Raw genomic sequence first — 21,238 nt, forward strand, 5'->3', positions numbered from 1 at the left:
ATACAAAGCGTGGATGCACTCACATAAATTCTTTCTTCCCTATTTCTCCCTATCTATAGGCTCCCTGTAACCAGTTTTGGGGGAGGAAAGGCAAGGATCTTAAGACTCGACAACAGGAAGAAAGCAACCCTGAAAAAAAGCATTACGAAAATCAAATTCCTTCTGAAGCTCGTTACCTTTGTCATTTACATCAGAGACTGGCATAAGACGGCCGATGCAGAGAGGACGATTTCCATATGGATCTCGCACGGCGTAAATGAAATCCCTGTGCATTATAACCAGGGAGTATGCTGCCGGCGCTTCTCTCATTAAGTTCTTAATTCTGGAATTACAAGGAACTGAATGCATCACAGGCTATAAACACAGACAAGCAAAGCTCTCATGGCCAGAGCTGCAGCTATAGTCCAGTTCTATAGTTACCTTGCTACCCAGTCTGGAGCATCATCTTTTTCTTGAGGAGGGGTGTATGCGAGTAACTGGGTAATCATTTCACTATCAGAGGACGTGGAAAGCCCAATACCCTGCCGCAGAAGCTACAGGAGAGAAAAGTTTCATCATTAGACCATGAGATGTCCCACCCCCCATCCAAAAGCACACAGTAATAGAAACCAGGCATTCTACAAATACCCAGTTACAACCCCTGTGTCCCACTAAGGGCATGTGTATACTCTCGGCAGCAGTCCACTGTTAGGAGCAATGGGAAGTTTCTAGAACTAAACAGAAAAAAAGTACCCTAGCAGATATAAAGCAGAACTTAAGTTTGAGGGTGAGTAGATTTGCAAATGGCTTGACCTGCAGCCTTTTCTACCTTCCTGATGAATAGGGCACATTCCACAATCCTGATAAATAGGGCACATTCCTTCCTTAACAGTAGCAAAGAGCACCAATGCTGGTGGCATAAATGAACATCCACACTTCTGACCATGGAGAGAAGCCAGGAATCAGCATTTTAAATGACTAATGTAGGAGATATTTAATAAGCCCCTCAGGGACAGCTCCTCTCTGAATCAAGTCAGCTAGTCAAAATATATGAGCAAGGCTCCTCTCACCCTCTGGACAGCTGTCTAGGAGCCATCCTTCCTGTACGCTGTCCCTATGGTGCAGCACAGCCACCAATTGGATCAGCTGGCTCATTTGATTAGCTCTGTGGTCTACTTAGGACCTTTCATTACGGGTCCAGCAGGCTGGGTTAACTGAATGAAGAACACAAGAGTCCCTTGGGGCTTCTCATCCCGGGGACACCCAGGAAGGAAGATAAAGAGTTCTAAGGGGGTGGTCAGGATCATAGGCTCCAGAAGACTCCAGAGAACTATAAAGAACTGTGGGAAAGGGCAGAAGAGATGGCTCAGTAGCTACAAGCACCAGCTGCTCAGAGTCCAATTCCCAACACTAACATGGCAGCTCAAACACAACCCCTGCAACTCCAGTAGCTAGGGATCTAATGCACTCTTCTGTCTCCAAGGACACCATCATGCACATGGCCCAAAACACACACTCAGGCAGGCACAGGCACGGGCACACGCACACACACCAGAAAGAACCATGCAGAGTACTGAGGAGGAAAGAGACAGCAAGAGCTGTGGAGAAGCTGCCAAGACCTGCGCTGGAGGGGTTCCAAAACGCTGCCACAGCTCACTGGCTCTGGCTACCCAACACCCCGAGCTCAGGCCTGTAACACTAGACGCTGGGTCCCTGGCACGGAAAGCCCAGAGCACTAAGTAACACTAGCAGTAGAGAGCCCTGACACCATAGGCTCAAAACTTGTGACAGAAAGAGAGCTGCACTTTGTGTCTTTGCAATTTCTATGTTTATGGAGCAAAGAATCCCTCAGCTTAAAAAAGAAAATCATACAAAATCATCTTTATCTAGCCGATGTGTTTTATTTGTGCCATGAAATATAACCTTCAATGCTGACTTGGCATCTCACAAGGGCACATAAATACTTCAATATCTGAACGGCCTCTCACCTAAGCCTTTCAGACAAGGAATACTCATTCTGTGCTCCGCTTTCTTCTTCCACTTTCATGATATTGTTCAGATAGGGGAAATGCCTACAATCCCAGGGCTTGGGAGACTGAGGTAGGAGGACTGCCGTTTGAGGCTAGCTAGAGCTGGCACTCTGATCTGGGCTACAGTAAGACTTGGTCACAAAAAAAAGATAAAAGAAACACATCACTGCCCTTGATACCTATGCGGGATAGCGCCAGTCTCTTGCAAAACCAGCCTCCTCAGATGCTCATGGCCCTTACAGCAACGGGCATGGCACTCAGTAGCACACTGCTTGCCTAGCTAGCACACATAAGGTCTTGGGTTCAATGTCCAGAACCTCAAACAAACAAAAGGTGCTTAAATCCTCTTTATATTATTTTCCCTCCAAGACAGGGTTTCTCTGTGTAGCCCTGGCTGCCTGCCTCCCAGATGTTGGGATTAAAGGAATGTACCACCCCAGCCAGCCTCTTTATTTCTTACAGTAACTAACACAATGCAAACCACTGACAGGTTATTTAGGACATAACAAAGGAGGCTATGCATGTTCAGAATAGACACTGTTTTCTACTTCCAAACATAGTTCTTTTATCTACAATTGAGAGATCCGGAGAGCCAAAAAGTGCATAATGATCTCAGCCTAATCTTTCCTGGCACACAATCCACTGAAATATAAGTGTATTTTGAACAGTAATATAATAAGGATAAGACTGGTGGCTAGATACTTCTTGACAGCTTAAGAATAGAGGGAAGCTACTGTGGAAAACAATCATGTGACCAGAGGGCTACATTCAGCCTTAGACCAAACCTGCAAAGAGAGTACAGGGGTCAAAGGTCAAGATGACCAAAGGCTAATCATGTAGGCAGACATGTATGTATGTGTCCAGAAGACCTAAAAGGACTGGCTTCATGGATCTTCTGGGTGCTGAAACAGTGGAGAGTGATGTCCAAAAGGCAGCAGCCCCATGCCTCCTCCCACAAGCCCACTGCCCCCCCAATCACCTGTTCCGAATCCTTCATAATGTCTCTTAAAACACACCAACATGCACAAATTAAACATTTTCCTAAAGTTCTGTGAACCACTGTGCTCCCAAATGAGTGAAATCAAGGAGGGATGTAGGAAGATCAAGGCCCAGCTGTGGGCCCTTAAGTGCTCAAGGCCTACACATGGGACGGGCATCTGAACGAGAGACAGTCTCATGGAATTAACACAGGGGTCCTGAGGTAGGAGACCGGAGGGAGAATGGGAAGAACAGGACACTAACTGTGGGTTTAAGAAAACCCCACGTTTGGTCACAGCAATATGGCCGCGCTGAGTCTGGACATAGGCAACAGTGCTTCAGTTTTCCTCTGTCACAGACTCTGAGCATAGGAACAGAGTCATAAGGAGCTGTTTACAGTAGCGCTTTGTGCTGTTGACAGTAACCATACACCAACATTCCAAATCACAAAGTGGCACTGCTCCGATCACTTGGGGAGTACAAGAATCTGGATTTAGAGCAAGCAGGCCAGGCAATTCTGATGCAATGGCTTCGTGCAGGGAGGTAACAGCGGCAGTAACTAGAAGATGCCCTTTATCGGAGATCTTCAACTTCCTTTCCTTTTTTCCTTTCAAAAAGGAGCTCTTGGAGCTGGTGAGATGGCTCAGTGGGTAAGAGCACCCGACTGCTCTTTCAAAGGTCCGGAGTTCAAATCCCAGCAACCACATGGTGGCTCACAACCATCCGTAATGAGATCTGACTCCCTCTTCTGGAGTGTCTGAAGACTGCTACCGTGTACTTACATATAATAAATAAATAAATCTTTAAAAAAAAAAAAAAGGAGCTCATAAAAACCAACTTACCTTCTTCCGCAACCGAGCGGCGTTCACCAGTTCCCCGTTATGGGCCACAGCTATTTTCCCGTGAAGCGTCTCAACAACGAATGGCTGGCAGTTTTCCAGCTCACACTTTCCCGTGGTGGCGTACCTCGTATGTCCGATTCCAAGGTTTGAGTCATACAATTTCTTCAAATTGTCTTCGGTAAAAACATGGTTTACAAGACCCATTCCCTTGAGAAGTCAAAGTAAAAGTAGATTTTAGGGAAAAGACAGAAACTAGGATTGGGAAGAAACAAGACCTTCCCTGGGCAACCCAAATTAGACACAATCTGTCTCTGTGCTCCAGAATTTGAATGAATTAACTTTGGAATGTGGAAGCTTCTCTATGTAGCCTTGAACGTCCTCAGAGATTAGCCTGCCCCTGCCTCCCTCTTCTGAGTTCTTGGGGGTGGGGGGCGTGAGTGCCACCACAGCCCAGGTGAATTCACTTTCGAGACAGGGTTTCTCTGTGTAGCCCTGGCTGTCCAGGAACTTAGAAATCCGCCTGCCTCTGCCTCGGCCTCCCAAGCGTTGGGATTAAAGGCGTGCGCCACCACCGCCCGGCCCGTGAATTCACTTTCTAAATTGCACTCAGGATATTCACTTCATTAGTTTAGGGTTGTCACAATACTGAAACACTTCTATCTTATGACAGATAGTTAGCAATAAGATTTTATTACTAGGCAATGAAATCTGTCAAATATAAACTGAAATTGGCATTAAAAAAAAATAAAGCATCTTAAAACATTTAAATAGATTTAAATAGACCTCCTGGCTTGAATGAGCCAGCCTAGCAAAAGATCGCAGGAAAGAAATGCATCCTAATTTGACAAATGTGAAGACAACCATTGGAAGCAGATCTATCCAATATGGCTTCTAGCTATAAATTTATTTACACTCCCATATCTATCTCTTTATTTACTTACTTGCTTACTTAGAAACAGGGTCTTACTACACAGACCAAACTAGCCTCAAACTCAGATCCACCTGTTTCTGCACACACACACACACACACACACACACACAACATTAAAGGCCCCCACCACCGCAGACATTACTGACCAGCTGGCAACAGTCATCTCCAGCATCAGTGTCTTTCATGTTCACTTACCTTATGCACCCTGAATTTAGGCACTGGACTCCCATCACTGGTCACAATACCAGCGCTCTCCTGACCTCTGCGAACAAAATAAAGGCCATCACCTGTTAAATCAGACCACTTGATACGTTTCCTGCAGAGCTTCATCACGCATCCCCTTCCCAAAAGAACCCATAAGCTGAGAGGCTCGAGACATCGCTGTCCTGTGACAACAGGATAGTGTCATCTACTTCTAATTGATATGCCAGGCCCTTCAGTCACATCATCTGATCTGGCTTTCATAGCAATCCTGTGAAACGGGAGCTATGATTATGATTCAGAGAGAAATATAAAGAAAATGAAGTAACACAACAAATGCGCAGATGACCGGTTTTACTGTGTGTTCAGAACAGATAACCTAACGCCAGAATTTGGATAACTTATGCCTATAATCTGCCTCTGAATAAAGCCTCAAGCACTGAAGTATGTAGATAGCAATATCAGAGAAGGCAAGAATACTTAGCTGCATAAACTGGACATGACACATCAAGTACAATTTTCTGAGGCAAGGTCTCAGCATACCACATCATGGGCGCCTCTTGCTCTAACATACAGTGTGCTGGGATAACGGGTGCTCATCACCACACCCGGCTAACGTTTTTTTTGTCTCTTGGTTTTTATACTTTCCAAACTTCCTCCAACAAATCAATCCCACCCTCCTTGTGCGGTAACCGGTTTCTCCATGTAGCCTGGCTGTCCTGGAGCTTGCTATGTAAACCAGGATGGCCTCAAACTCAAGAGAAATCTGCCCGCCCCTATCTCCCTAATGCTGGGATCAAAGGCGAGCACCATCGCCCCCAGCATGATATAAACCTTTAAGTGATTATTAGCTATAAACCTCAGTCAAAACGTAATGCCTTTGCAAATGCGTTTCCTTTTGCTTTTCTGTGTTTGGGTGTTTTGTATACATGTATGTATATGCACCATGTGGGTGCTGGGTATCCCCAAAGAGGCCGATATAGGGTGTCAGATCCCCTAGAGCTGGAGTTACATACAGACATCTGTAAGCTGCTACACGGATGCTGGGAACAGAACCTGGGTCCCCTCCCTTGCAAGAACAAGTGCTCTTAACCACTGAGCTATCAATTAGGTTCAAATTCAATTATTTTTAAGTACATACCTATTCATATTTGCTATAAACCTTTTAAAAAATCCCCACAGCTACTGCCAACCATTTCCAAGTAATTAAAAAAACAAAAACAACACATTCAATGAAGCCAAAAATTATAAAAGAAAAGAGACTCCCTGCCCCCCACCAAGTACTTTTCATCCCCTTTGTCCCAAGGTTAATTTTTCCCTGAAGCCCAAATAAGATTAGCAACCATTTAGGTGCAGGCTTCTTTAATGAGGGAGCCTGCTTATTTGGCAGATCCTCAAGTTACTCCCTTAGGCAGCTTGAACCAGTTAAACTACACCCTCTCAAGCTCTTCGGAGCTCATGGACAACCAGCTCTCTGGTTTCCTAGGAAACAAAAACATGAGCTAGAAATAGCAAATCACTTCCAGGTCACTTTAAACATGGAGAGTGGACCTGGGAAACACTGGACCGAGGAGGAGGTCAAGGTTTTACTAAGTGTCTGGGCAGAAAGAAATATACGAAAACAACTTTACCGAACGCTGAGAAATAAAGAAGTCTTTATTTACGTTGCTAAAAGGCTGCGATCACTAGGAGTATACAGAGACTGGAAGCAGTGCCGGGCAAAGTATAAAAATCTCAAGTACGAATACAGGACAGTTAAGCATGCCCACAGGTCAGGAGACAGCGCGAGGACGATGAAGTTCTTCCATGCCCTGGACGCAATCCTGCAGTCTGAACCGACCGCACAGTTAACAGAGGAGAAGGATGGTTGCAGCAAGTGCCTGGCAACCCTGAGCCCAGTTACCGCCCCAGAGATCGCCGAAGGTAAAAAGAAAAACGCCATTCTTTTGTCTGTCACTGTGTTTACAATTTCTGAATACATCCGATAAATGTAGCCTGAACTATCAAGATTAAAAACAAAAAACAACAACAACAAAACCAAAAAACCAAAAACCCAACATACTATTTGGCACCAGGTATGAATTTCCAAACCACCACTTCTTACATCCCAACACAGCAAAGACACATTAAAACAGCACTAAACTGCTCTACTAACTACGGCTGGGTTGACATGACTGAAACATAGACAGGTCTGAATACTTCAGGATTTATTTTTATACTCTAAAGGGAAAATATCAAATAATGCTGTCCGGATGCTGTTATTCACAGTTTCAAACAAGACCTAATTTCTCATCTAATATTCCCACCTCTTAAATAGATAAAAAGACCCCCTCTGCCCCCCCCAAAAAAATCTGTAATGGAGCCCCCAGGAACTAGGGCTCTTCCAGGAAATTGTATGCCATGAATGAAAACAGGCTGCCTGGAGGACCTTGTGTGACAAAGACCTTCCTCTTTCCCATCAAAGTGTCAACGCCACAGGCAAGGTCAATAGATGGAGATTTCCCTCCAGCTTTGGGCAGGACTAAACAAGCCTATTTCCCATTTCATCACTGTCTCAGTACAGACAAGCAGCTGCACACACAGCCAGGCTCTCTGCCTGGAGATCTATTAAGAGAACTCGGTGAAGCAGCCAGGGACAGTAGCTGGGGCCATCTTTGGTGACAGTTCTCTTTTTCCCTTTAGCTGGTGTCCGCAGCCTTTTGCCACCTGCTTGCTTCTATTTTGTTTTTTAAGGAAAAATTAACTTCTATAACCGACCACCCCATCCCCCACCTTATGCAGTTCTGAGGAATGAACGGCCTTGGGCTTGCTGACCAAGTGCTACCACACAGCTCCACAGCCCTTCCTGTTAGCTCTAGCCAGTTGGATATTCTAGTTTTTAAGTGTAGATAAGATAGTTCCCTTCCTTTTCTTCCTTCTCTCCCCCGCTAACCCCTGTCCTTTTTTCTAGAAGTGCTAGAAGTCAACTCTACACTCCTGACTGCCCCCTGACCCTTTTACACCTATCCACTTCTGTAAATGACAACTCAGGTCAGTGGCATCTCACACAAGGCTCATGGTCTCCTAACTGAAAGCATCTGGACCTATTCCCACCGTGGCCAAGACCCCACTCTTTGTCTCTCCTTGCTTTATACAAACGTACCCTGAGCAGTAAGGGTTCCAGCTTAACACCTCTAGGTTGTCGGGCATGCGTGCTACTTTCCCACTGAACCATCATCAGCCGGGCCCCTTAAATGTCAGTTAATAAACCAGTTCCTGAAGAGATAACGAAATGGCCAGGCAGTGGTGGTGCACGCCTTTAATTCCAGCACTCGGGAGGCAGGGGCTGGCGGATTTCTGAGTTCGGGGCCAGCCTGGTCTACAAGTGAGTTCCAGAACAGCCAGGGCTATAGAGAAACCCTGTCTCGAAAAAAAAAAAAAAAAAAAAAAAAGAGAGAGAGATAACGAAAGACTTAATGGATGTTTGTTCTCCAAAATGTTAAAACAAATTTAAAAAGTTACATAATTACAAAGTAAGAAGTAAAGTAGGATTTCTTAAAATAGATGAAGTTTTCAAAAAGCCAATGTGCAATCTCAGATCACAGAAGGTAAGTTTTCACACCAAGTACATAAAATAGTAAATCTGAAAGTGGCAGTCAAAAAATCCTTAGAGGTGGGGGAGGTCTTCTGTGAAATATCACGAAGTCCTTTCTTTAAAAATAAATGTAGTTCAATGGATAGAGACACAATACACACAAACAGGTAAGATGTGAAAGGAGCTGAACCAGTTCTCCACCAGGAATCTAAGTTCTAAGTCAGCCTCTGTGATGGAACCCTGAAGCAGCCAAGTACACACATTTTTTGCCTAAAATGGGCGGACTGAGCAAGGCAGCCCTGAGAACCTCTAAACCCTACTTTCCTAAAGGGTTTATTTGTGGTTAAATGACACAAATGCCAAGAGGGAAAAGCAGTTAGGACTGAAACTTTCAAGGAAGTAGAACAAGTATGTTAGGTATTTCTGCAGCTATTTCCATTCAAAGGGAAGTTAGCTATCTACAGATAAAGTTGCCCACAGGCGGGGTCCCTGCACAGAGAAGACTTAAGAGATTTACATAGGATCAATACCTACCAGGGACCTAAGGGAAAGGTGCTCAAAGTGGAAGAATCTAAAAGCAAAGGATCCCACAGAGTACTAGTGACTTTAAAGTCCAACTCTGAAAGGATATAAAATAAAATGAATCCTACAGATCTCCTTATGTTCCTACAGTCAGTCACTGCTGGAGAAGTCACTAGAGAGGATTCAGTAAGCCACAGATCAGAAGACAGCTTTTCAGATGTAAAACAATGTCTTGACACAGGTAAAGCAAAACGCTGTTTACAAGTGTAAGACAAAATAAAATGTTATTATAGGGTACTGCCAAAAATAAATTATTCTACCTCAGTTCCCAGAAAATTCTTGTATTGAAGCCCTAACTCCCATGGTATTTGTGGGAATGTCTCTGGAGAACAATTGTGCTTAGATGAGGTCACGGGGGGAGGGAGGACCCTCATGATGTTTTACAAGAACCCAAGATGCTACTTAAGATGTAAGATTATGTAAAATGCTGAGTAACGCTTATGTTTATGAACTGTATGAATGGAAGGGAAAGAGTAAGGCAACCTTTTGTCGGCTGTTCTAAAAATGCAGAGGGAACTGTGTCAACTGACTTAAAATTTCAATCATTGGTCTCCAGCACCAGAAATGCTAAGACTAGGAGACAGGACAAATCCTCTGGGTGAGGCGATGCCTGTTGACTGAGAACCCCTGCCCTGTGGTAAAGGATAGGAAGGTGGAGAGAGCTAGCTTTCCACCTGATGGCTCACCTCTTCCACTCAAACCACAGGGCTGCGGGAGAAAGGCCAGTGATGACTTGCAAGTAGAGCCATACACTCTAGGAGCCTTTCTTCTCTGCTTTACCAGACAAGACGTCCTGTGCTTCATAGGTTTGCGGAAGGGAACTTAACACTCAGACTACACTTCTTAGCAAGAAAAAGTCCCATGGGGGGAAGATCAGGTGCAGTTGGAGCTGAGAGTAGAGTTCAGAGTTAGAATGTCTGACTGGCTACTTACAAAAGGGACCGCAGCCGGGCATGGTGGTGCATGCCTTTAATCCCAGCAGAGGCAGGCGGATTTCTGAGTTCGAGGCCAGTCTGGTCTACAAAGTGAGTTCCAGGACAGCCAGGGCTATACAGAGAAACCCTGTCTCGAAAAACAAAACAAAAAAAGAGAGAAGGCGACAGCATTCTCTTGTTATCTCAAACTGAAACATCCTCGTCCATCAAGGAGGCGCTCCCAATTCTCACTGTAGGAAAACCACTGCTTTGTTTCCGTTCTCAATGTGATTACTCAGGCAGGCAGTATCACAGATGATTTATCTCTTATTTAGCATCAAGCCTTCAGGTTCCTGTATGATCTAATCTGCATGGTAATTCACCTGTCAGGGAGCATTAGGGTTCTGCCTTTTGGCTATTTTGAACAATGCTACTATGAAGAACAAAACAACACACAAAAAAGCCTTGGTTCCAGCTTCAATTCTTATGGGGTGGGAAGAGGAGCAGAGAGCAGATCGCGGTAATGTGTTTAAGGTTTAAGGGAACTTGCATATACTGTTTACCCAGAGCAAGTACCTGACTCTATGGTGAACCTGTGCTCAACTCTGGGGTATAAAAGCGTTGCAGTTACGGAACCATTTTATCGTTCCACTACAATCTTGAAAGTCTCCCGAGTTATAGGGATAGAAACAGATGCCCAGGCTTGCACTATGCGTGGAAATCACTTGGCACTAAAACCTAGCCAATTTTGATTTGAGTACCCATTACTCAACAGTAACTCCTCCCCTCCCTCCCTTTGGCTGCTCTACATCAGTAATGATTAAGGCCACTTACTGGTTTATCAAGATAACCTCCCCACACATTGATTTCATTAAAGTACCCGAGAATAATCATGCTCTCCTTCTTGTCTTGAGCTTTTATATATAAGAAAATTTTAAAATCAAGTTTTTCATGAATGAGAAGTTATTTATCTCTCTTCAAAAGCCTGTGGCAACAACCTACTCTCCTAGCATATGAGGGAGGCTCTGGTACAGTCAACAGGTACAGCTGCCCATAACTTAATGTTTTGCAATAAGAAAATCAGTCCTTGAGGTGGTTCTAAGGGACATTTGCTATGCAAAAGGCAGCACGGAAATCTGTAGTATCCTGACAAAGGCATGCTCAGGTTTGCCCATGTCAGCTCAGATAACGCAACACCATTGCCTTTATTTCATAATGTGAACAAGATTGGTGGGTTGTTTTTTTTTTTTAATTTCGAGCTGGAAAATGAACATCCACATACATATGCAGAGAAATCCTTCCTCAAATATTTGCCTTCCCAAGAGATTTAAGAGAATAAAAATGAAATGCCATGTACCTAAGCTGGAAAAACATTTAAGAAACAGTTGAATATATTTGAAAAATCAATGTACTTTATAATTTATAAGCTAAGCTCTTGTGGTAAGGTTACTTTATTAACACTAGAAATACAAGTGCATTTTCCAGTGTACCAGCTCTAGTTAATAGAGGGCCTAATGAAATGTGTTTGTTTATAGAGGTCTCACGTAGCTCAGACGGGCCTCTCTCTAGTCACCTATGTAGCTGGGGATGACTTTGGACTTTTGATCCATCTCAGTACCCACAGGGTATGAACAACGATGTTTTCCCACATTTTTGTACACTTGCTTGGAGGTGACTTATTTGAACAACACCCGATTGCAGTGCTATCTAGAGCTCCTAAAGGTTAGGTGCTTTGTTGAGAAAAGACATCAGATAACCTTCATTTGGCATGCCTTACAGTCGCTGTTGGCAGTGAATTCAATGTTAATGAATCTACATTAAGCAGAAACGCACAAAAAGTTATATATTGATCTATGGCAAAAAGTATCCTAACCAGTCTTCCAGGAGCCTAACTGTATATTCCCAGTGGAGTGACTAAAAATGAGAATTGCAGGGTGTGGGTGACACATGCTTTTTACTTCCAACACTCAGGAGACAGAAGCAAGTCGGATGTCTTGAGTTCCTGGCCAGCCAAGGCTACGTAGAGAGACGCTGTCTCAAAGGTTAGAGAGAAGGACTGTGTCTTATTGAGTAGCTCCACATGACTCCGGAATGCAGTCTATCATTTGAGGTCTGATGTTGCCACAACCTTCATTTTGGTCTCACTGTGCAAATATGTCCTTAACAAGGCTCTGTGCTCAGGCCTGAAGAAGCTCTCCTTATACCCATTATTGCACATACTTACCTGCCTTTAATTCCAGCTCTCGAGATGCATAAGCAGTAGGTGAATCTTTATGGGTTTGAGTTTAGCCTAGACTAACTGAATCGCAGGACACCCGGGGCTCTTCTGGGGGAATACTGTTTCAGCATGAAAACTGCTAAAGCTACTAAAGTGATCTCCTGCCTTCATACAAACTACACTCAGGAGCATCCTTGTTCATGCTTAGGTGCTAAACAAACAGACTTGGTCTGAAAATACCATCCCAGTTCCACGCTCAGCACACTGCTTTGCAGTTTAATGCAGAATACTTAAGAGACGCTGAAGGAGGCAGTTCCAACATGGCCGCCTTAAAATGTGGTTGACGAATACATGTTCTCAGTCTCAAGGCTATGTATTGGAAGAGATAATTTTGCCCCGATAGTGGGACTCAGCACAACCTTCAACTAAAGAACAGATTAAATTTAAGCTGCTACTCTGTTTTCTAACAGAGGAGAGAAAACACCGTGGATGCTACCCCAGGCCACGGTCTAGGTGGTCAGATTTTAAGTGTTCATTTGATATTTTCCGTCTTAAGTATTTGATATTTCAGCCTTAGGTAGTTGAAAGCTAGAACTCTATTGTATATTACCTGAGCTTTCTTACTATGTCTAATTTGGTACAGAGTATAGGAGGAGGAAGAAAAATGTCTATTCCCATTTCTTACCAAAAGAAATTACTAATATAGCTTCCTATATTTGTAAATATCCAATGAAAACCTATTGATTGAAAGCAGCTATATCAGGCAGCAGTTTGACTTATTTTCAGATTGAATAGTTATAAAAAAAGTTTGACCCCCTCCCTACTGAAATTATTATAATTCTCAGTGATTTATGACAATCCTGGTGTGTTAAGTGAATTATATTCAAAACACAAGAATTGATAATGTGTTTGAATAACCGAAAGGGTCCTGTTAATTTACAGGTAATCATATTCCCTTAGAAGATGCTGAAAGTCACACATACACCTTAACAACACATGATCCAGGAGTTGGAAAGCACTGGTCTGAAAACGAGGTCAGAGCACCGATACAAGTTTGACCTGATTTAAAATAAATAAATAAATAAATAAATAAATAAAAATCAAGCAGTGTTTGAGGAGACCGCCAGAAACAAAGACACTCGAGGAAACCGCCCGGAGACCTATCCAGTTTGGGATAGACAGAGACTGGAAACAATGTCATACCACTACATATAAAAATTCAAAACACGAATACAGAGTTTTACAAAAGACAAATGATAGCCCTCAGAGAAAACAAAGATTTCATGATGAAACTGACTGCATCCTAAAACGCAGGTCTCCTGGAGTTCCCAAACACAAACATGGTAACCCTGGCAACGCCTTTCCTCTAAGAACTTTGCTCTTTTATATCAAGAAAAAAGTCTTGTAAAAATAAAGTCCACTCACCACCATTATTTATTCGACTGACTATAATTATTATTAGAAAAATATTATTTCTAACTTCAATTTCTTTCTAAGCCCTGACCAAAATATTCCTAATTCCTCACCTCATTAATTTTCCTAATCACTTCAGTATTTCTCATTTAATATACTTGAAAACTAACACATACCACAAGGGGTCACACACTGACCTTATGTTTAAGAATTACCTGAAGGTCATTTTGAAAGCTATGGAACTGGGAGCAACAAGAGAAAAACACAGGAAGATCAGGAAGTCTGTAAGGGCCTGGAAAGTGCTAGGGCTTTTATTTTTTTCCTGTGAAAAACTTTTGTTGCATTTTCCTGATAACATTGGTATTTAGCCCTATCCCTGACAAACTACACTAAATACAATGTTTGTGAACTGAGAGTAGAGAATGCTGGGAAATTAGTTCACAGCTCATTAAAAGCAGAACTCAAAAAGTCACTGGATGCGTTCCCAGTCAGGTAACTGCAATAACCATGCCCTTCAAAGGGCACTTACAGAAAAGGAATGGGGCCCACAAATTAAAAAGCTATAAAGCGTGGTTTTCTCAAAGGGTAGGTAATAAGTATACTGTTTTAATAACTATGAAGATAAGCCAAACTCTGAAGTCTTTTTAGAATTATATAAATTAAAGTCCAGATGTTACAACTCATTTCCTTGTACTCGGGAGGCTGAGGGGAGACCACAGTGAAGCAGAGGTCATCATAGGATATGTAATGGAGCTCCATGCCAGCCTGGGATAGAGTGAAACTGCGAGCCCACCAGATACCAGAAGAGGAAGTTCAACGCAATATAAAGAAACCCAAATATGTAGATATTCAAGTTCCTAATATAAAAAGGCTCGGTATCTGTTTATAAGCTACATATATTCTCCTGGATATTTTAAGCCATCTCTTAATTGCTGTTAATAGCTAATATAGTGTAACTGCTATAAAGTCACACTATTGTTTAAAGAGCAATGGCAAGAAAAGTCTTTTTTTTGTTGTTCAGTACAGCTAGTTAAAAAAAAACAACAACTCAGTATTTATGGATTGAAACCACGAATACAGAATGCATGTAGACAAATGGCTGACTGTATACAGGAATGTGCACAAGACTGAAGATAAGACAAACTAAGTTCTAGTCTCTGCTCCTAATTCGACAGCAAGCTCATGTGACCAGCACCCAAATCAATACTCAGGAGGCTAAGAAGGATAAAAAATTCAAAGCCAGCCTGCGTTACACAGCAAAAGTACGTAAAACGACAAAAAATAAAAAAACCCAACAAAATAATCATTCTGGATCCCACAATCCCCCCAAACCTGCTAGCTTTTAACTCCATCCCATAAAAGACCATCATTAATCAATCATGGATCAACCTAAGTAAGGTTCGTGCTTTTTTTTTTCTTAGTGTGAACTTTAAATGTCAAGTTCTTCTCTTGTATCAGTGCTTATGAGATCCATCTCTAACTGTGCTTGTGGTAGGAACATTGTATCACTCCGGAACGGTGTATTGTACGAGTGTGTGCATCTCATCACACACACACACACACACACACACACACACACACACCCCACTCCATTCTACTATATTATCCCAGGTTTTTTCCAGCCATTATGAGTAACTGCATGTGTGTCGATGAACATCTGTATGCAATTCTACTGAGTGCATCCCAGAGTATGGGTTAGAACCGTAGGCCATACTTCTATTCTGGACACTGTTCTAAACAGTTTATATATAAGAATTTAGTGCATACAAGTTATGACATAGCTATGATCATCACGGCCAATTTAAAATGCAGAAACTGGATCCTAGAGAATCTTGTGCTTCTGAACTAGCGAGTTACACACGTCTGAGAGGGCAGAGGCCATGCTTGCCTCCTGTTCCCTATTCAAAGTGTCTTGTTTGCTCATGGAAGTACAGTCTTGTGCTGCAGGACAACAGAGGGCATGGGTTGTATGTGCTAAGAGGAATCTTGGAAGATTACAGAGCAGTCAGCAGAAAGCTATAGCTTAGTGATGTTTACCATAAAGCACCCCGAGACAAAATCTTACCCATTTGGTCATGTGGGAGAAAAGGCCACACTGCCAGTCAATGAAAAGCACAGCACAGTCACGAAGCAGCACGTGGCACCTGATGATAATGGTAGCAGGCGCCTGCTAGTGGATTCTGTATTTGCTAGACTGTCCTTTGCATCATCATTTTAGTGCGTCACTATTTATAGAGGCTCCATGACGTGAAACAACTGAGCTGTGCTACCCTGGCAGCAGCCTCCTATATCAAATGTTTACCGAGTCTCTGGATTGAACCAAGATACCTTGTTGAGTGACTGACCTGCATGCATAGCAACAAAATGGCCTAATGATGCATTTCTTGTAATACATATCCCTGTGCTTAGGTGACCTGTAACAGCACTGGAGGGTAGAGGAAACTCAACTCAGACCCCAACTCTTGTAATTCAAGTAAGGTGAAAATCTTGTAGTACCATCTTTTTAATTTATAAAATGTAGTCAGACGAGTTGGCCCACCTTTAACCTCCAGTGAAAGTCATGCAAAGAGATTGCTACTGGCTCAGTACACAAAAGTACTTACCTGTAGCCTAAAAGATAACAAAACAGATCCAGACGTTTACGAGGGCTGCCAAGACTAAGCTGGTGTTTTAGCGGCCTTGTTAACACCAACAGCCTTAATCTTGGCACCCCAAAAGTTCAACCTCCTACTGCACTGTGTTCCTCAACACACTTCAGGAAGAGGCCTTGGATGCTTGCCTTGGAGGCTGTCTGGGCACACCCCTCCCTACTGAGTGCTTTCCTGGTGGTGTTTCTTTACAGAAACAATGTCTACACCTGTCAAGAAAACATCTCCTGAGACCACTGCAAACTGGTTTCCTCAAAGCTTAACAGAACTGGAAGGTTCTACAGGATGTTTCTTCCATCAGGACCCTCACCTCCACCAGGTAAGTTTCACACATGTTGAGAAGTATAAAAATATGTAGTATTATTAGCCATTGGTTTTAATTTCCCGTTCTGAGAACGGGACCACTCACTGACGAGGACATGCTCATTTCCTAATTAACAAAGTATCAATCGTCTCCTTTCCTTTACTGTAACAAAATACAGGAAAGCTAGAAGCTTTGTACTTTCTTTGGTTTTGGTTTTCTTTCTGTTTGAGACAGCGTTTTTGTGGCTGGCTGGCTGGCCTGGAACTCGGCCTGCAGACCAAATGGACCTCCATTCAAGACATTCACCTGCCTCTGCCTCCCGAGCGCTGGGTTAGTGGTGTGCATCATCACCATGCCCAGCCTATGTACCTTTTCTCTTTTAAAAGGTTATTTTGGTCAGTCTGGGAGGCTGAAAGTTCATGTTTGGGGAAGTCCCTTCAGTCCAGCTTCTGGCGAGAAGCTCAGTGTGTGTGGCCTCACCGTAAAGGTCAAGTGTAATGGTGAGGGAGGGAGAGAGCGAGCATAGCTAGAATTCCAGGGTCAGGCTCACCCTTTTATAGCAGCTTGCTATCCGAGAGCTAACTTAGTGAGACCACTGTTACTCCACAATGCCCAACCGCTCAGCTTCCTGTAAACTCCATCTCTGAAGATACCACTAGAGTATTGCCACACTGAGTAACACTGCCCCCATGCCCACCTTTGGAGAATAAGCCATATCCACACTACACAAAGAACCTTCAGGGGGCTGATTCATGGGATGTGTCTAGAAATTCCTTTTTAGAGAGGAATTTAAAATAAATAGGTCCAAACTGCTCTATGCTCCATAAGATGTGATGGTGATTTAAAGATCAAAGTGAGCGATTGGAGAAGTCTACTTTGTTCAGAACTCTGCAAATGACTAGACATGATGTCTCCAAGCCCAAACAGTATCTGGTGATTTTTATGACACTTATATGAGTGCATCTTCATGTGAGATGTGAAAAATGGAGGCTTCTACAATAAGCCACACCTCTCTGTATTGGTTTCTCCAGATTGGTTTTTCCTCTGTGTATTCCTGGCTGTTCTGGAACTCAGAGATTCTCCTGCTTCTGCCTCCTGGGTGCTTGGATTAAAGGAATGTGCCCGCCACCCCCACCCAACTCTAGCATACCTCTTTTGAAGAAATAGTGTCTATAATGCTACTATATACTCACCTATGATCACCTCTCTAGGTTTCAGGTTTTAATATTCCCATGTTTACATTCATCAGTGCAGTATACACTCATTAGTTCATTAGTTCTTGGGTGTGTTACTTGGTAGACAGTGTGTGCTTACTCCATGTGAGGCCCCCTTGCCACCCTGAGCACATCACCCCTCAAAATGTGCTCTTACTCCTCTTTGACCCTGATCTACTGTTTTAGGGTAACAGGCAATTATTATATTCCCTAAGCATCATGGCATGGTGTTCTACTGGTTTCCCAATTAAAATTAATTCTACTGAATGATAAAGAAGTTTTTCTTTTTTTTCTTTTTTTTGGTTTTTCGAGACCGGGTTTCTCTGTATAGTCCTGGCTGTCCTGGAACTCACTCTGTAGACCAGGCTGGCTTCGAACTCAGAAATCCACCTGCCTCTGCCTCCCGAGTGCTGGGATTAAAGGCGTGCGCCACCACGCCCGGCTAAGAAGTTTTTCTAATTTAAAATCTTGCCTTGCCTAGATTTGTACTGAGACCTAAGTAAATCTTAATGACATTCTTATGTTGCTAGGTAGTATGTTTGTTCCCAAGAAACTAGCTTATCACTGCTATTCAAAAGAAAAAAACAATCCTGGCAGGGGTGGCACACGCCTTTAATCCCAGCACCTGGGAGGCAGGAGGATTTCTGAGTTCAGGGCCAGCCTGATCTACAGAGTGAGTTGTAGGACAGCTAGGGCTACACAGAGAAACTCTGTCTCAATAAACAAAACAAAAGCAATAAAAAAGAGAAAAAGGAAAAAAGCAAAACAACCCACAGTCATATTTTCAACACTAGTCTCCTACCAAATGCTTGCTTGGTTTAGTTAAATAGTTATCCTAATAAAGTCAATCTCTTTTGGTAGACTAGTCTTGCTATGTTTGCCAGGGCTGAGATTATGGGCTCTACAATAAAATACAATCCGTTGATAGCACTAACACATCTTATCTTTATTGTCTTTACCCTATCTAATCTTATAGCTTTCTCATATAAAAGCAAGTATAGGGTTGGGCAGTGGTGGCACACGCCTTTAATCCCAGCAGTGGGGAGGCAGAGGCAGGCAGATTTCTGAGTTCAAGGCCAACTCATTTCCAGGACAGCCAGTTACAGAGAAACTGTCTCAACAAAACAAAACAAAACAAAAAAGCAAGTATAGGAAACATAATAACATAGTGACAAGTCACTAAGAATAAGTTGTAGTTTGTTTGTTTATTGAGACAGGGCCTCATTGCAGCTATGGCAGGCCTGGGATTTGCTATGTAGTCTCAAAAGTTCCAGATCAGTTTGCCTCTGCAGACCTCTCCAGTGCTTTGAGCTAGTCACTGCACCCAGCAAGTTATAACTAATTAAAAAAAGAAACAAACACAAAACATGTAGTCCCCTACACCATATACATACACACATTCTCAAAACAACTTTTTTGGGGGGGTGGTGGTGGTGGGGTGTTTCAAGATAGGGTTTCTCTGTATAGCCCGGGCTGTCCTGTAACTCACTCTGTAGACCTGGTTGGCCTTGTAACTCAGAAATCCGCCTGCCTCTGCCTTCCAATTGCTGGGATTAAAGGCGTGTGCCACCACAGGGTGGCCACAGATGCTTTTTTAAAAATAAATGTATGCAGAGTATGCAGAATGTGAAATGAGACTCTGCAAAAGGACAACTTCTAGGCTAAGTTTGATAAGGGAAGGATAAATTAGTGATGCATGTAGCACCCACATTGATAAAAAGGGTTTCTGCCCAGCTCTGGTCTAGACATTGTTGCTACTGTATTGTAAAACTCCGTGATATAATAGTTTTTGAAGAGAGACAAAACCCTAGTTTGTATTATTTCCATAAACAGATTTACACTGTCAGTGAAGTCAAGAAATTATGGAGGCAAAGGTCTTTTGTGCTTTGTTTACCCCAAAGGCATCTCCCAATTTCTCATAGCTATACCTACTTTTAAACTCACGATCTCCAAACCTCTAACTGCTTTCAGGCTGACAATCTGCTCAGTAGCTCTGCCCTTGCAAACAAAGCTCTTGCAAGCTGGAGGCCCCGTGCAAAACAACAAACAAAAAAAACCTTCAAGTGTTTCAGGACCTTCAGCACCACCACCCTACAGAAGCTTATCTCTAGAACAATTCTAGTTTCAAGGAGAGCTGAACGGTCCCTTCCCAACCTGGCTAGTGTAAGCAAACTCCAGCGTAACTAACCCGCGGCAAGAGATGCACATTCTTGGGAGCTAACCTGTAAAGAGCATTCGGGAGCAACGCGACAGCCTAAGTTAATGTCTATGCAGGCAAAGTGTACCCCACCCCCCACTTGATCAATATCCTGAGTTGGTACTTGTCCTGATTCTCGAGATTCACCCTCCTAGCCCTGATCCCCCTTCCCAGTCCTGATCCACCCTCCTAGTCTTGCGTTCCCCGTAGCACAGAGCTGGGAAGCGGCTCGTGGAACTGTGCAAATACTTGCCACTCCACCCCCACCCCTCCATCCTGTTGCTTACCGGTGCTGTAGCCCCACGAGTCCCAGAGTGATCACATGCGGCACATCTAGCTGCGTGGGCCAGTCTCCAGAAGCGATGCATCCAAACACACCACACTCCTCGCGGATCCCCAACTCCTCCAGCTCCATGGCGCCTCGGAAAGCACGTGGAGGGACCTGCTGCAGCGGCGTGGTCCAAGCACCAACCAGCTGTCCGCTCCGCTATCGAACGCCTCAAGAGGCTCGCGCTACTGACTGCCTCCTTCCCCGGCGGGCAAGGTTCTCGCTACTGCGGCGGCGCGCTTCATAAAGGGGCGTGGCCAGGTCTGCCTCCCGCTCTCCGCCAATCAACTAGGGCGAAGAGAGGGGCGGAGCTACGGAGTCAAGGAGGTGGGGAGGAGGCCGAGGTCAGGATCGCTGCTTTCCCTGCACGTGGGAGGCTCCGTTATTTTCCCGTGCCCAAGGAGTAGGTGATGAGAGTGGCGCAGCTGATCGCGAGGGTCCCTCAGAAAACCTGAGCCGTGCGTGCCCCTTGGTCTCACGCCGTCCCCCAGCCGTCAGGACTTGGTCCGCTCCAACCCAGAAACCTCTCCGGCCAGCGGGGGCCTTGCAGCATGCGCGCCACTTTTGGCTGCCTGCGGGGAGGGGCCTCCCGGAAGCGGGGTCGCGTCAGCGCGCCTGCGCGGCGGGAAGCCTGGGGACACGACTCCAGCCCCAAGCACAGCCAGCCCGGTACTTCGGGTTCGCCGGTGGGCTGCGGGGCTGGAGTTTTAGTAGCCGCTGCGCTAGGGCGTGTCCTTGAGCTTGCACCTCCCTTTCCCGCCCTCTGATCGTGTGATCGCTCTTGTTTTCCAGAGCGCTGCCCTTTTTTCCCGCGCGGTCTGCTCCTCTAGTTCACCTCGGATAATGGCGACAGCCGTAGGTGAGTAACTTGCTTTCAGACCCGCT

General features: G+C 44.1%; 2 protein-coding genes across 7 annotated transcripts in view; one reads left to right on the forward strand and one right to left on the reverse strand.

Moving 5' to 3' along the window:
- Ppat (phosphoribosyl pyrophosphate amidotransferase) overlaps positions 1 to 20,932 on the reverse strand; it is a 29,588-nt gene extending 8,656 nt beyond the window's left edge. Inside the window, exons 1-5 of the mRNA XM_021161829.2 lie at positions 20,313 to 20,932; positions 4,956 to 5,022; positions 3,830 to 4,036; positions 421 to 533; positions 177 to 322 (exon numbers count right to left, since the gene is read on the reverse strand). Coding sequence (XP_021017488.1) covers positions 177 to 322; positions 421 to 533; positions 3,830 to 4,036; positions 4,956 to 5,022; positions 20,313 to 20,440 — 661 coding nt within the window. The 5' untranslated portion in view covers positions 20,441 to 20,932. The remainder of the gene's footprint in view (positions 1 to 176; positions 323 to 420; positions 534 to 3,829; positions 4,037 to 4,955; positions 5,023 to 20,312) is intronic.
- Positions 6,501 to 21,238, forward strand: part of LOC110293933 (multifunctional protein ADE2) — a 29,998-nt gene continuing 15,260 nt past the window's right edge. For 2 of the 6 annotated variants that reach the window (XM_029477240.1, XM_029477241.1), the window contains exons 1-3: positions 6,501 to 6,884; positions 16,505 to 16,629; positions 21,146 to 21,212. In XM_029477240.1, coding sequence (XP_029333100.1) covers positions 6,755 to 6,884; positions 16,505 to 16,629; positions 21,146 to 21,212 — 322 coding nt within the window. In that variant the 5' untranslated portion in view covers positions 6,501 to 6,754. Of the gene's footprint in view, positions 6,885 to 16,504; positions 16,630 to 20,716; positions 21,023 to 21,145; positions 21,213 to 21,238 lie in introns of those variants that run through there. The other 4 variants (XM_021161830.2, XM_021161832.2, XM_021161831.2 and 1 more) reach the window with 4 other exon arrangements.

This window comes from Mus caroli, chromosome 5 (assembly GCF_900094665.2).
Source record: "Mus caroli chromosome 5, CAROLI_EIJ_v1.1, whole genome shotgun sequence".
Taxonomy (NCBI): domain Eukaryota; kingdom Metazoa; phylum Chordata; class Mammalia; order Rodentia; family Muridae; genus Mus; species Mus caroli.